This window comes from Lutra lutra, chromosome 3 (assembly GCF_902655055.1).
Source record: "Lutra lutra chromosome 3, mLutLut1.2, whole genome shotgun sequence".
NCBI classification, from domain to species: domain Eukaryota; kingdom Metazoa; phylum Chordata; class Mammalia; order Carnivora; family Mustelidae; genus Lutra; species Lutra lutra.
The window spans coordinates 55517658-55531697 of record NC_062280.1 but is presented as its reverse complement, the minus strand read 5'-3'; the positions used below and the strand labels follow the sequence as shown (position 1 = coordinate 55531697).

The window sequence follows — 14040 nt, the reverse complement described above, 5'->3', positions numbered from 1 at the left end:
CACTGTTCTGAACATTTTACATCTACTAACTCTCTGAATTCTCAGTACAGTCCCAGGGTTTCGATTCTGTTATTGCCTTCATCTTATATATGGGGAGGGAGGGAAACCTGGAGAGTAGATCCTTGCCTCGACAGCTAGTAAATGGACACAAATCCAAACAATCTGGTTCTGTAATATTTTTAAAAATATACAAATAAATAAATGTCATGGTTTCTCTTGTCTGTTGTTTCTATTGAAACAATGTTATTGTTTTAACTTGATACTACTAGATTATTTCCTGAGAAAGTAGTATTCCCAGTATCTCCCTTTTATGTAGAAAATAATCTTCCAATGAATGGGAGGAGTTCTAACACTAGTTAGAAAGAAAGGAAAAAAAATATGATAAATCTCATCATCTAGAAGTAAATTGTTATCTTCAATGGGGATTCCCAGTTATTAACACTTTTTTTTTCTTTTTTATCAGCAAACCTTGAAGAAAAAATGGGTGGAGTTCAGATCTCTGCAGTTACAGGAACAGCGTCTGCTTCATGGTAAATGTAATTTCCTGTTCAGAAACCACACTAACATTCATCTTTTTGGTATTTCTGCCTCTAAGTTATTGCAAGATTATCATGACTATAGGAAAAAATTGTCTAACATGGATCAAGAATACTAGATTGTGTTTTTTGGCCTGACCTTTGGAGTGACCTATGTTTTTGGAGGGTGAGTAGGTCAAGTCACATCCCCTCCTCCATACATATAACACATATGCACACAAAAACTTGCACACACTTGTATATATGCACATACATGCAAGAGGTACCTGGAGTTTTAGAAGAGCGGTAGGAATGATAGCCTGGTTTTCCTACTACTGCTGTAGATGAATTAAATTTCTGAGAATGTTTGTGGCTCCGAGGTTGTGTAGTTCTCAGAAATTGTTGAGGCTGGAATGGTAGCATGCGTCTTGGGTAGAGCTCCTATCATTTGTTCATATTATACAAGTTATGTGAATGCAGAGAAATGCTTCTTGGCCTGTAAACCCATCAGAAATACCAATGATCATTCTAACAGTAAAGGCATGGCTCTTGCCACTGTGTGAATTCTGAAGGGAAAGGTTGAATTCAAATGTTGTTGATTTGGGAGCACCTGGGTCAGTCAGTCGGTTGAGTGTTGGACTCCTGATCTCGGCTCTGGTCTTGATCTCAGGGTCGTGAGCTGGAGCCCTGCATCAGTCTCCATACTGGGAATGGAGCCTGCTTAAAAAAATAAAATAAAATTTTGTTGATCTGACATTTGCTATGTGACTGGTGTTACCTGAGGAATGAACTTTTTTGTACAAATAATTCACTGAAACCACTAGCTATGTGGGTGTGAAATGTAGGTTCTACCTTCTCAAGATACCACTGAGCTAAAGTCTTTATTTATAACCTAGAATGTTTGTTTCAAGTAATAATTTATTTACATGAAAAAAGATACATTTAATTCATAATTAGGCACTAATGTATGGCTTAGAGGTTTGTGTAGAAATTTTGTTTTTTAAATGAAACTTCTATGTAAGTTAGTTCTCTTTGGTATGTTTTTAAATTAATATGCTAAAAAATTCTTAGTAGATTTTTGGGAGGATCTGAAACTTCCTAGCAGGATAGAGGTATAAAATCCAGCCACTCCTGGATTTTTGTAGACTTGAGGGTGTTTGGGAAAACTTTGCCCCCACTTCTGGAACATTCTGGAGTGGAGATGGGGTTTGGCCTAAAATGTATAGGCAGTCCTGGGGTTCTATAGGAATAGCTTGTATAGAGAAGGTCTTTAGTTCAAGATTAAGGGGAATGACTCCTCATTAAAGCCATTGTTGTACACATTTTTTTTTTTTTGAGAAATTGAAGGAGTTCTGTAGTTTACTTTTTCTAGAATAAATATACAGGGCTTGAGATTCTTAATTGCTTTCTGATCAAAAGCAATTCATCAACTCGTTACCCATTGAAATAAGGTAGGTTTTATTAGTAAAAAAGGAAAGCATTCTGGCTAGTCAGTGCAGAGCTGGCTGTATTCAACCTTGCAGATTAAGTGGAAAATCAGTCTCTTTTTGTATTGCTAATCAAGGACAAAGGAGAGCAACAATAGAGAAATAATCAGCACAAAGTATAACCATTTCTGATTGTGCAATCTTCTATTACTTTTCGTGAAGTAGAGTCGCCTTCTAACTATGTTGTTCTCAGGGTGGTATAACAAATATTCCCCTTCCTTTAAGTAGCAAACCAGCCAGATAGTGCCCAAGCAAGTGGGGGTAGGGATAGGATGTTGGTGGTGCAATTAAAATTTGAGTTTGGAGAGCCCAGATACAGGTTATGAAAGGTTGATTAGAAAAAAAAAATTCAGCTAAGCAGGTAAAACTCAACTTCTACAGATAAATTGTTACTTATTTGAAGACAGGGCTGTTTTCTGGGTACTGTACCATTCCAGAGCATTTCAGTATTAAAGTATTCTAGGAAGAAACGGAATATTGAGACTGGAAGATATCCTCTCTGTTGTAAACACCTTTGAGTTCTCTCTAAATCAGCCTACAGGTACAGGTTTTATAACTGTATTTCCCATATACTTCGAGTGATGTTATGATAATTATAGAATTATTTAAAAATTTCAGTAACTGAAAATCAGAGGAATTTAATGGAGGAAGTCTATGTCATTCCCTTAAGTATATTATATTTTTTATATTTTTCCCAGTATATTCTTTAGAATGCCATTTCTGTGAGGACTTTAGTGAAAGGTTGCAGGGTCACTTCTGTTTAAGAAATGATACTTTTGGAGGTTGACAAGTCACACTGGCATACTATCAGAGGAGTTGACTGTTCTTATGTGAAGAATCTATTTACATTTTTTTAATTCAGCATGACTGTTTCTGTGACTGTGGAACCCTTTTACATGAAAGCTAGTCCATGAACAATGGTTTGGGAAACACCACTCTAAGGTTTATCAAGTGGCCTCATAAAGAGTCCCTTACTCATACAGGTGAAGTTCAGTGAAAAATATTTTTCACCTTTACTCTTTCTTGCACCCTTTCAAGAGAAATTTTGGTGTATTTGCTGGTAGAGGTTGATGCTCCTATCCATTCCACAGAAGTCTTTTGTTTTCTGCATTCTAGGTGACACAGGTAACTGCTCAAGTTTCGAAAACATGGACATAGATGAGTCGGTTTTGTTTGGAATGCTGCCGGGGTCGGGCTCAGCCCTCCTGGACCGGAATCGACTATCCAGTGAGAGCAGCTGTCTGAGCTCCATGACAGTGGACAGCGAGGACAGCTACCAGACGTGTGTGTCTGAGGACTCAAGCAAGGGAGGCTTCAGTCGACAGACAAGCACAGATGATGAGTGCTTTGTCCCCAAGGATGGGGACGATTTCCTGAAGAGGTCTGTTTCCAGGAGGGACCGAAGTTTTAGTTCGGCCAGCAGTGGGTCCATGTCACCCTTGTGGGAGGGCAACTACTCAAACATGTTTGGGACCCTGCCCCGGAAAAACAGAAGGGGAAGTGTCCGGAAACAACTCTTAAAATTCATCCCTGGCCTTCACCGTGCAGTGGAAGAGGAAGAGAGTCGCTTTTGATGGGTTGTCTTGACCTTTCATAGTAGCTTATTTCATAAATATCTTTAGACTTGTTTAGACTAACTCTACTCAGCCTGGTGGGAAATTGCAGATGGATTGCAAAACTGAAACACCATACTATGACAATGTGACCTTTATTTAAATTTTTGTACCATAAGTTTTGCTTCTTAAATCTTTTTTTTTTTTTTTAACCAGAAAAGCTCAGGTTATAAACAGAAAGTAAGGGAATTGAGTAATAAATTGGAAAATAATAACAAATTAATGGACATTCCTGCTCATTCTAATGTTGCCTGGGAAGGCAAAGGTAAATATTTATTTTCTAGATTATGTGGAAAATTGAGAACATTTCAGAGTCAAGGGTAAATAAAAGAGTGAAGGAATATAATTATTTGGATTACCTTCCATACGTTCATTGTATGTCATAAAACTTTGTTTAAGATCAGTAGCCTCCAGGGAGGCTTAACAATAGGTGATTTTGAATGTTTCTGTTTACATCTGTGAAGGATCATAAACCAGAGGATCATTAGCTTTTTTTCACATCCACATCAACAATAAAGGAGGAGGTATAAGATACAAAAAGAGCAGGAAGTATAAGATTCAATATGAGGGTTTGGGATCCATGGGAACATGTTGTCTAAGATGGGTGCTGAGCAAGATTATGATAAGGGCTTTTAGATAGACAGCCTAGACAAAATGGGTGAGAATGTCATTCTTACTCAATTTAATTTTTGTTCTGCCTAAACGTTGATGGGGAGTCTAGAATTCTCAAGATCCTGCATATAGCTTTGTATTTTTTTTTTTGAGTAAATGTCTGTAATTTGAAAAATTAGAGCCAAGAAATGGATTTTTCTCCTGTAGATTTTTTCACATTATTCCTCACCTTATATTATATATTCCAAACAGTTATTGCCTCGGCATGCTTTTGTCTGTTGGTTATGTTGGTATCACAATACTTCCAGCCTTTCAATCACATTTTTATTCAGTACCCATTCAAGTCCATGATTTCTCTGTTCTGGTGATACAGCAGCTCATGACTGCTCTACATTCTGGTCATATTCATGACTACTCTATATTCTAGAGTAGATAATGCCAACAATGTAATAAATAGTCCTTACTGATTTAAAGCTGTGTGTGTGTGTGTGTGTGTGTGTGTGTGTGTGTGTGTGTGTGTTTGGGAGAAATAGAGACATTTGATAAGTGACTTTGAGTGTAACCCCATTTAAATAAATTGAGTAAAGAATGAGTCATTTTAAGAAAAAAAAGGGGAAAGTAAGGAAGCTTGTAGTGTAAGAAATGAATATTAAATAAAATATAAAAAGATTTCTAATTGGAACCTATTTTCTAGGGGCGCCTGGGTGGCTCAGTGGGTTAAGCCTCTGCCTTTGGCTCAGGGTCATGGGAACGAGCCCCGCATTGGGCTCTCTGCTCAGTGGGAAGCCTGCTTCCCCCTCTCTCTGCCTGTCTCTCTGCCTACTTGTGATTGATCTCGCTGTTAAATAAATAAATAAATAAATAAAATCTTAAAAAAAAAAAAAGACCCTACTTTCTATTAATTATTTGAACTCTGAGTTATCCAGTGGGCTCAGCTAGGGAATCGTTCATATGAAAAGAAGGGTGCATTGTTTTGCAGGAAAAATAACAATGCTGTCCACAATTTACTGAACACCTAGTAAGTTAAAGACGCTTTCCATGTGATCCCTGAAACAACTCTGTTAGACAGGTGTTAGCCATACAGATAAGGAGGAGGAATTCAGAGAAGTTCCCATGGGCAGTGGCAGGACTGAAATTGAAAGCCAGTTCTTTTGGGCTCTGGTCCAGTCTCAGTCTATCTAGATACTGTTTACTCTTTTGCTGGTTCTGTGTGGTCATCTCCACAGGACTTCCTCCCAGGCCCTGCCCCTCATGGAATACTTACAGCATACAATTGTAGATACTGCATGGATAAAGATTGTCTTTGGTAAATAAGAGGACAAATAGACTTTTAGAATGACTCTTTCTCTTGGCCTCCACAAGCAAGTTTTCAAATAAAGGCACATTAATACCTTCATGGTTAACAATATATTTATGTATTGCAACAAAGGCTTGCAAGTCCAAGTTGTGGTTGGACTGATACTGCTTGTTTCCCATCAGTAGACTAGAATTATCATGTTAAAGATCTGCTTCCATGAATACAACATATCTTGTTAACCCCGTTTTGCCAAATCCAGGGGGAAAGAAAGAATCCCGTTTATTTAGGGAAAGACGGCTTTAAATACTTGCACAACAGATCAGTGTTGTGAGAACTTGCACAAGTCATCTGGGAAAGCAGATTATGGGTTATTTGCTTTCCTCTTGGTTTTAAGTGTTAAATATAGTGTAATTCTTCCTCCTTACAGTAAATATCAAACCCAAAAAGGTTCAGGGAAAGAACAGAGCAAAGAACTAGAACTAGAACTAAGAAGAACTAAAGTCAAGAGTTTGAGATGTTCTGGAAAAAAAGAAAAGCAGTTTTTAACCAAAGTACAGGAAGGAAGGGTATGTCATGTTCTGTGTGTTCACAAGTTATAAGAAAACTAGCTATTGTTTAGTGGAAATGTGGGTAAATTTCTCACAGCATAGCTTTTCAGACTATCTGACCTCGGTGGGACTTTAGAAGATTTTATTTCTCTAATCTTCTGATGCACAATGACTCACTTTGATGTAACTTACTGGGAAAAGAATTGAAAAGTGAAGTGTTTTGTTTTTGCTGAACTGAAATTGTTAAATATGTGGTATTGGTGGATTTCATTAATTGACATTGGTCATGAAAATGCATTTTTGTAGTATGGCATTGATAAACCAAATTCGAATCAAACATATTGAGAATTACTCTGTCCTATGGCTAAAGGAACACCACCCCCCCATGTCAAACAGGTTGGTACTCTATTTTTTAAAATGATCTTTAATTTATCACTTTCCATTTTATAGTACTTTTATATCTTAGTTGCATGTAAACAGTGTTAAAAATCAAGTTTGAACTGAAGAAATCAAACGGGTACAGTTTGTGTGTACTGATCATATAGTATAAGTATTTATGGATGTGTATAATCTAAGCATAGTAAATAATACATAAAAACTGTATTGAACCCTTCAGATCACAAGATTATTGGTACTTTGCATCCATTTCCTTACAGAAATATGGGCAGTAAAAAATGTCGATACCTTTCTGAAATAATACTATTTTTCAGTGTCAGAGCATTCTTCTCTCCCTTTCTCTCCCCTGCCCCATCTCTCTATCACTCAGTCTCTATCTCTTTACCTACCTACCTTAAATGAGATGATTGTTTTCAAGGCAGATTTTTTAAAAATCTAGGACGATGTCTTCATACTTACCTTTTTGAGGTTTTTAAAAAGCATGACCTACTTAATTGAGGCTTTGCACTTGTAATAGCTTTCTGATGTTTAACAAATTGCTACACACTTAGAGGTTTAAAACACATTTATTACCTCAAAGTTTCTTTGTGGGTCAGGTGTCTGGGCAAATATTAGCTTGGTCTGCTCAGGGACTCCTGGAGGCTTGCCTGGAGAATGATAGACTAGGGAGCTCTCTCAGGTTGTCAGAATCATTTCCTTGTGCCATAGGATTCATGGCAGCTTGTTTAGTAAAAGCCAGCAGTGGAAAGAGAGACTGCAGACAAGACAGTCTTAAATAATGCAATGTAACCACAGGAGTGACATCTTCTCATCTTTGCCGTATAGCAGGATATATTTACATAAGTACCATCCTTCCAACTATGTCATGTTATGTTTGTTAGACACAAGTCTTAGGATCTGTCCACACTCAAAGAGCAGGGATTACGCAAGACATGAACATGAGGAGGTAGGGATCAAGGAGGTAACTTAGGATCTGTTCACAACATAATTCAAGGAGCTTACAAACTTGATAATATATTGAGTCTTTTCTAAACTCCTTTGAACAAATATAAAGCAAATATAAAAATGTTATAATTTTTAATAGAAAAGTAGTAAGATCTCTGAAATTAAAGAACCTGGCCAAGATCGTATAACTAGCCAAAATGCTGAGTAGGAAACTGAACCCAGGTCTGTTTCTGATCTCCTGACTGTCCCTCAAGTGCATGAAATGATAGGAAATTTTAAAAGAATATTAAAGTGTGAGCTAGTTACTTGTCTTAAAATTCTTCTCAGGGAATTTGAGTGTATTTAAGTGAATCAGTGATTGGCATGATGAAATTTATCGCCTCTATATGGGTACATCTTTATGAGCACAGGACAGGAATTCTATGGAAAAACAAAATTCTCGTAATCAAAACTACAAAGCACAAAAAGGAAATGATCAACCATGAACAAAAATCAGGAGGTAGTGCAAATACCGGAATTATCAGAACTAGAAAAAGTAAAGCAGTTTGAAAGAATATAGACATATATTTCCTAGGAATAGAGGACAAATAAAGAACATAAGCAAAGAACATGTGCAATTCAATAAAGAACATATGTAAATATCATAATGGTGAGAAACTGGCTGTTTTCCCCCCGAGATCGAGTACAAACCCAGGATATCCTCTTACCACCTTTATTTCCCATTGTGCTGAAAGTTTTAGCCAGTGTACTAACACGAGGAAAGGAAACAAAAGGCATACAAAGTGAGAAGGAAGAAATTAAACTTTTGTTTGCTGATGACACGATTGTCTATCTGGAAAATAATGAAGAATGAACAAACAAAAAATCCTGTAAGTAATAGTGAGTATAGCAAGGTCACAGAATACAAATTACTACAATGGCAATGAAGAACTGCTGTTTGAAAATAAACAAACAGTAACTTTCTAATAGTACCTCCCAAATGAAATACTTAAAAATAAACCTGACAAAATACATATAGTATTTATGTGTGAAAAACTAGAAAACTCTGTCCAAGAAAATATAAATAAGTAGAGAGATATTCTGTGTTCATGGATTAGAAGACTTAATAGGGTTAAGATGTGATTTCTTCTTAACTTAATCTATAGATTTAATGAATCCCAATCAAGATTCCAGTAAACTGTTTCATAGGACTTGACAAACTGATTCTAAAGTTTATATGGAAAGGCAAAAGACTTAGAATAGCCAAAGTGAGGAAGAAGAAGGAGAATGAGGAGGAGTAAGAAAAAGAGGAGGAGGAGAAAGTTGGAGGAATACAATACTCAACTTCTAGACTTTCTATAAATCTGCAATAATTAAAACAGCATGGTATTGGCAAGAGAACAACATATAGATCAGCGGAACAGAATAGAGTGCACAGAAATTGACCCATACATATATAACCACTGACCTTAGACAAAGGAGTAAAGGCAGTTAAATGGAGAAAGAATAGAGTTTTCAACAAATGGCTCTTGAATAATTGAACATCCATATGCAAGACCTTACACATTTCATACATTTCATAAATTATAGACCTATATGTAAAACATAAAAGTATAAAACTTCTACAAGATAACATAGGGGAAATCAAAATCAGTTTGGTTATTGAATATTGGGTTTTGTGATGAATTTTAGGTACAATAAAAGGATGATTTATGAAAGAAAATGTTGATATATTGCACTTTATTAAAAGCAAAAAACTTCTGCTTTGGGAAAGATACTGTAAGGAAAACCAAAAGAAAAGACATAGACTGAGAGAAAATGTTTGCAAAAAACATATTTGAAAAAGGACGTGTGTGCAAAATATAAAAAGAACTTTTAAAATTCAAAACTAAGAACACAAGCAATGTAATTAAAACATGTTCAAAACATCTGAACAGACACATCTCCAAAGATAATACATAGATGACAAATAAATGCATTGAAAGAATAGAGTATCATTTGTCATTTGGGATTTGCAAATTAAAACAACAATGAGATACCATTATATGGCTGTTAGAATGACTGAAATCCAAAAAACTAACAATGCCAATTCATTAGCAAGGACGTGGAGCAACAGAAATGCTTTTGCATTGCTGGTTGGAATGCAAAATAGTATAGCTACTTTGGAAGAGACTTTGGCATTTTTTCTTTCTTTCTTTCTTTCTTTCTTTCTTTCTTTCTTTCTTTCTTTTTTTTTTTTAACAAAGCTGAAGATCTGAAGATAGCTTTACCATATGGTTCAGCAATTGTGCTCCTAGGTATTAACTCAACTGATTGAAAACTTATGTTCACACAAAAACCCACACACAGATGTTTGTAGCAGCTTTATTTATAATCACCAAAAATAGGAAGCAACTGACATATCCTCCAATAGGTTAATGGATAAACTGTGGTATATCCATATAATGGAATATGATCAGGTCTAAAAAAAATGAGCTATCAAGACAGGAAAAGACATGATAAATCTTAAATGCATGTTGATAAGTTAAAGAAACTATTTGGAAAGCGTTATGATTATATGATTACATTTACATGACCTTCTGGAAGAGGCCATACTTAGTAAATAAATCAGTGGTTTCCTGGGGTCTGGGGGTAGGATAGGGTAGGATGGAGAAAGTTGAATAGATGGAACCCTGGTGAGTTTTATAGAGTTGCTTAAGTCTACTTAGTCTACTGAGATAAAATACTACACACTGAACAGATTAAATAAGAGAAATTTATTTTCTCACAGTTCTCCAGAACTGTGAGAGAACCATGCAGGGGGCAGATAGGAATGGCCATTTGAGGACAAAGCAGCCATCTGCAAGCCAGAAGAGAGATCTCCTCAGAAACCAAACACCATGGAACCTTAATCTTGTACTGGATCTGGAAGCAGCCTTCAGAACTGTTAGAAAATTACTGTTTAAGCCTGCATTGAAAGCAGAATGGGACAAGACACTCTGAATGTACAACTAATGTATGAAAAAGCCTACTTAAGATAATAGAAGGACTTTGGAAATGATTTGAGTCTCTAACTTAAAGGCAAAAGAAACCATACATAAACATTTTCATCCAGTTGAGAATATTGTTTCCCATGGGGGTGGCTGTTAACCATCTGATACAGCTGTGCATATATATTGGAATTGAACAACTGATAAATGACTGACTGATGATAGAAGCCAGGGTATTTTCTGTTGGAACAGTAGTTTACAGGTAAGTAAGGGAAGAGGCTAGGATGATCCATGCAGAATTGGGTTATTAGAGATAGGGACATCAATATGACTCAATATTAGCTTAATATAGATACAGATGGTTACATAGAAAAATATTTATAGATATGTTATATACAAGGGTTAATATACATACTAATTTGCTGTCAGCAGAAAATACATACAAGGAATGAGCAAACTTACTATCAAGATCTTGGTTCCTTCTTCTTCTTTTTTTTTTTTTTTTGAATTGTGTTCAGTTAACTAGCACATAGTACATCTTGATTTCTAACACTGTTTCCAATAAAAGAAACCCAAGATTCCTTGGGTAAATGATTGATTCTAGGGGCAGGAAATATACAAGAACCTGGATTATTTTACAGTGCCAGAATTTAAAGAAGTATTTAAATATTTTTATTTTAAATATTAATACTTAAAGTATTTAAAATATAAAACAAAACCTCACAATAAGAGGGATATATCAAAGGGAGAGAGATCAATTGAATAAGACTCCAATCAATGGCCAAATTTGGAAGTCTGAGCAAAAAACTAAGTAAAAGAGCAGCCTCTTCTGCTATAGCCAAATATATAAAATAAATATTCATGGATGGGTCCATATTGATATAAATAGATGAATATTTACTATATTTATTTATTATATAGTATTTATGATAAAATAAATAATAAATGGAGTGGAGAGACGAATCTTCCATGCAGAAGAATTTCAAGGAACTTATGTAAGATATTCCACTCTCAAGGAGCTAGAGCCTAACAGTTCACTCCTTAAACATGGTCACTTCCTTCCAAAGAGTACTGCATAGAAAGGGAAGAAAAAAAGTAACTTTACAGCAGAGATATGGGACAAACAGAGTCAGGTGATCAAGATCAATATCAAAAGTGACAGTTTATGTATGCTTGTGATATGATGTAGTGAGAAGGGGTACATATTTGTGGTCTTCCACCTCAAATCCATAGCCTGAGTCTAATAATGAGAAAAACATCAGACAAATCCTAGTTAAAAGACATTTTTCAGGGGCGCCTGGGTGGCTCAGTGGGTTGGGCCTCTGCCTTCGGCTCTGGTCATGGTCTCCGGATCCTGGGATTGGGCCCCACGTCAGGCTCTCTCCTTGGTGGAGAGCCTGCTCCCCCACATCCTGCCTACCTCTCTGCCTACTTGTGATCTTTGTTAAATGAATAAATAAAATCTTAAAAAAAAAAGACATTTTTCAAAATGCCAACTGATACTTCTCAACATGATCGAGGTCTTAGAGAACAATTAAAGTCTAAGAAGCTGTCATAGCCAAGACAAGTCAAACTGTGCATATAACTAAATGTAATGGGCTATCTTGTGTGGCACCCTGGAACAAGAAAAGGACAATAAGTAAAAGGAAATTCTGAATAGAGTATGGACTTCAGTTAGTAAGAATGTATCCATATTGATTCATTAACTGTAGTAAATGTACCTTAATAACATAAGATGACAGTAATAGGGGAAACTGGATACAGGGTATATGGAAACTCTGCAGTATCTCCAGAATTTCTGTGTAAATCCAAAATTGTTCAAAAAATAAATTTTATTAAAAATAAGTATGTGGGGGGGCATGGCACAGGGTGGTTTAGGTGGTTGAGCTTCTGACTCTTGGTTGCAGCTCAGGTTTTGATCTTAGGGTTGTGGTAATGAGCCCAACCTCAGGCTCGACGCCGAGTGGGGAGTCTGCTGGAGATCTCTCTGCCCCTCCCCCTGCTGCTCACTTGCACACACCTGCTCATTCTCTCTCTAAAATAAATAAGTAAATCTTTAAAAAAAAGTACATGGAAGTTAATTAAAGAGATTAAAAGGAGGGATTAGAAACCATAGTGGAATTTTTAAAGTATCAAGATTAACTGGTAAGATTTAAATAAATGTAAACACATTTTTATTCTAAAAATGTTGTCATTGAAATTAAGTGTTCTGGATGGGAGGAGCTGCACATCCAACATAAATGCGGACAATCTGTGAACTAAAAGATCTAGGTAATTACCTTAATGTAAAGAGAGAAAGATAAAAAGAGCAAAAGGATTAAAAACAGGTTACAGATAGGAAAGAGAGAATGTAAACATCTAATATACATTGAATGAAACAGAGAAATGAGAGCGATGCTGTATTTGAATAGCTGATGGATGAGAATTTAACAGAATCCATTAAAAACAAACAAACCATGAATTATGAGAATGAGAAAGACTGCATTTTGATGAACAGGGTAAATAAAATAAACCCACACTCACACATTATAGTGGAACAATGGAGCACTTAAGTCAATGAGAAAATCTTTAAAACTACCAAAGAGAAAAGGCAGATGACAAGGAACAATAATGATCCTGGCAGAATCAAGTTTCTAAATCTCCAGCAGTGAGGACACCTGCTACTAACTGAATCCTCTATGATAAAGAATGCCACTTCGTGACATCTTTCGTGAGACTGTCTGCTAGAATTTTGTAGGTGCACAACTTAATTTACCTTTGGTGGCATGTACAATTTTCCTTCTTATAATTCGGTAGCCACTAGCTAAAGAAACATTTGTTAAAAGGACAAGAATTTTGACTAGCAAGAATGCTTATGTTCAATTTTCTTTTCAATTGTTTCTTCAATCAGTCAAGAAGTCAATGAACAATGGACCAATTTTAATTAGTGGGAACTGTGTTAGAAACTCAAAATGAAAGTCTCTCACTTCAATACTTAGAGTTGTGTCAGAAGACACATATTAGAGTACGATAAATTCTAAAGTAAAGAAGATACATAATATATTTTAAGAGTCTTTTCAAGGGCCACCTAACTCAGTTTGAAGTTATAAATGTGATCATTTTTGTACATTAACCAGTTAAGGAAGGGGTGCAAAAAACTTCACTTAAACTATGACATCAAATCAGATATATGATAAGGGAAATTATAAAATTGTTCATCCAATGGAACTAGAGGGTATTATGCTTAGTGAAATAAGTCAATCAGAGAAAGACAATTATTATATGATCTCCCTGATATGAGGAAGTTGAGAGATAACATGGGGGACTTGGGGGGTAGGAAAAGAATAAATGAATCAAGATGGGATCGGGAGGGAGACAAACCACAAGAGACTCTTAATCTCACAAAACAAACTGAGGGTTGTGGGGTGGGGGTGGTAGGGAGAGGGTGGTGAGGTTATGGACATTGGGGAAGGTATGTACTATGAAGTGTGTAAACCTGGCAATTCACAGACCTACCCCTGGGGCTAATAATACAATACACATTAATAAAAAAATAAAAATTAAAAAAAATTGTTCATCCAAGCAAATAACCTGGATTTAAAGTAAGCTTTCACTTTACTTTACAATAGTGTCAGTTTGGTGGTTATAACTTGGGAACATTCTGGCTGGATTACAAATTCTTTACTGATGTCCATGCTCA

General features: G+C 35.9%; 1 protein-coding gene across 3 annotated transcripts in view; it reads left to right on the top strand.

The window, feature by feature from the left end:
* The window catches only part of CYTIP (cytohesin 1 interacting protein), a 73139-nt gene extending 68310 nt beyond the window's left edge, over nt 1-4829 (top strand). For all 3 annotated transcript variants that reach the window (XM_047721802.1, XM_047721801.1, XM_047721800.1), the window contains 2 exons: nt 464-530; nt 3119-4829. In XM_047721802.1, the coding sequence (XP_047577758.1) occupies nt 464-530; nt 3119-3576 (525 nt within the window). In that variant the 3' untranslated portion in view covers nt 3577-4829. The remainder of the gene's footprint in view (nt 1-463; nt 531-3118) is intronic.
* The last annotated feature ends 9211 nt before the right edge of the window (nt 4830-14040 follow it).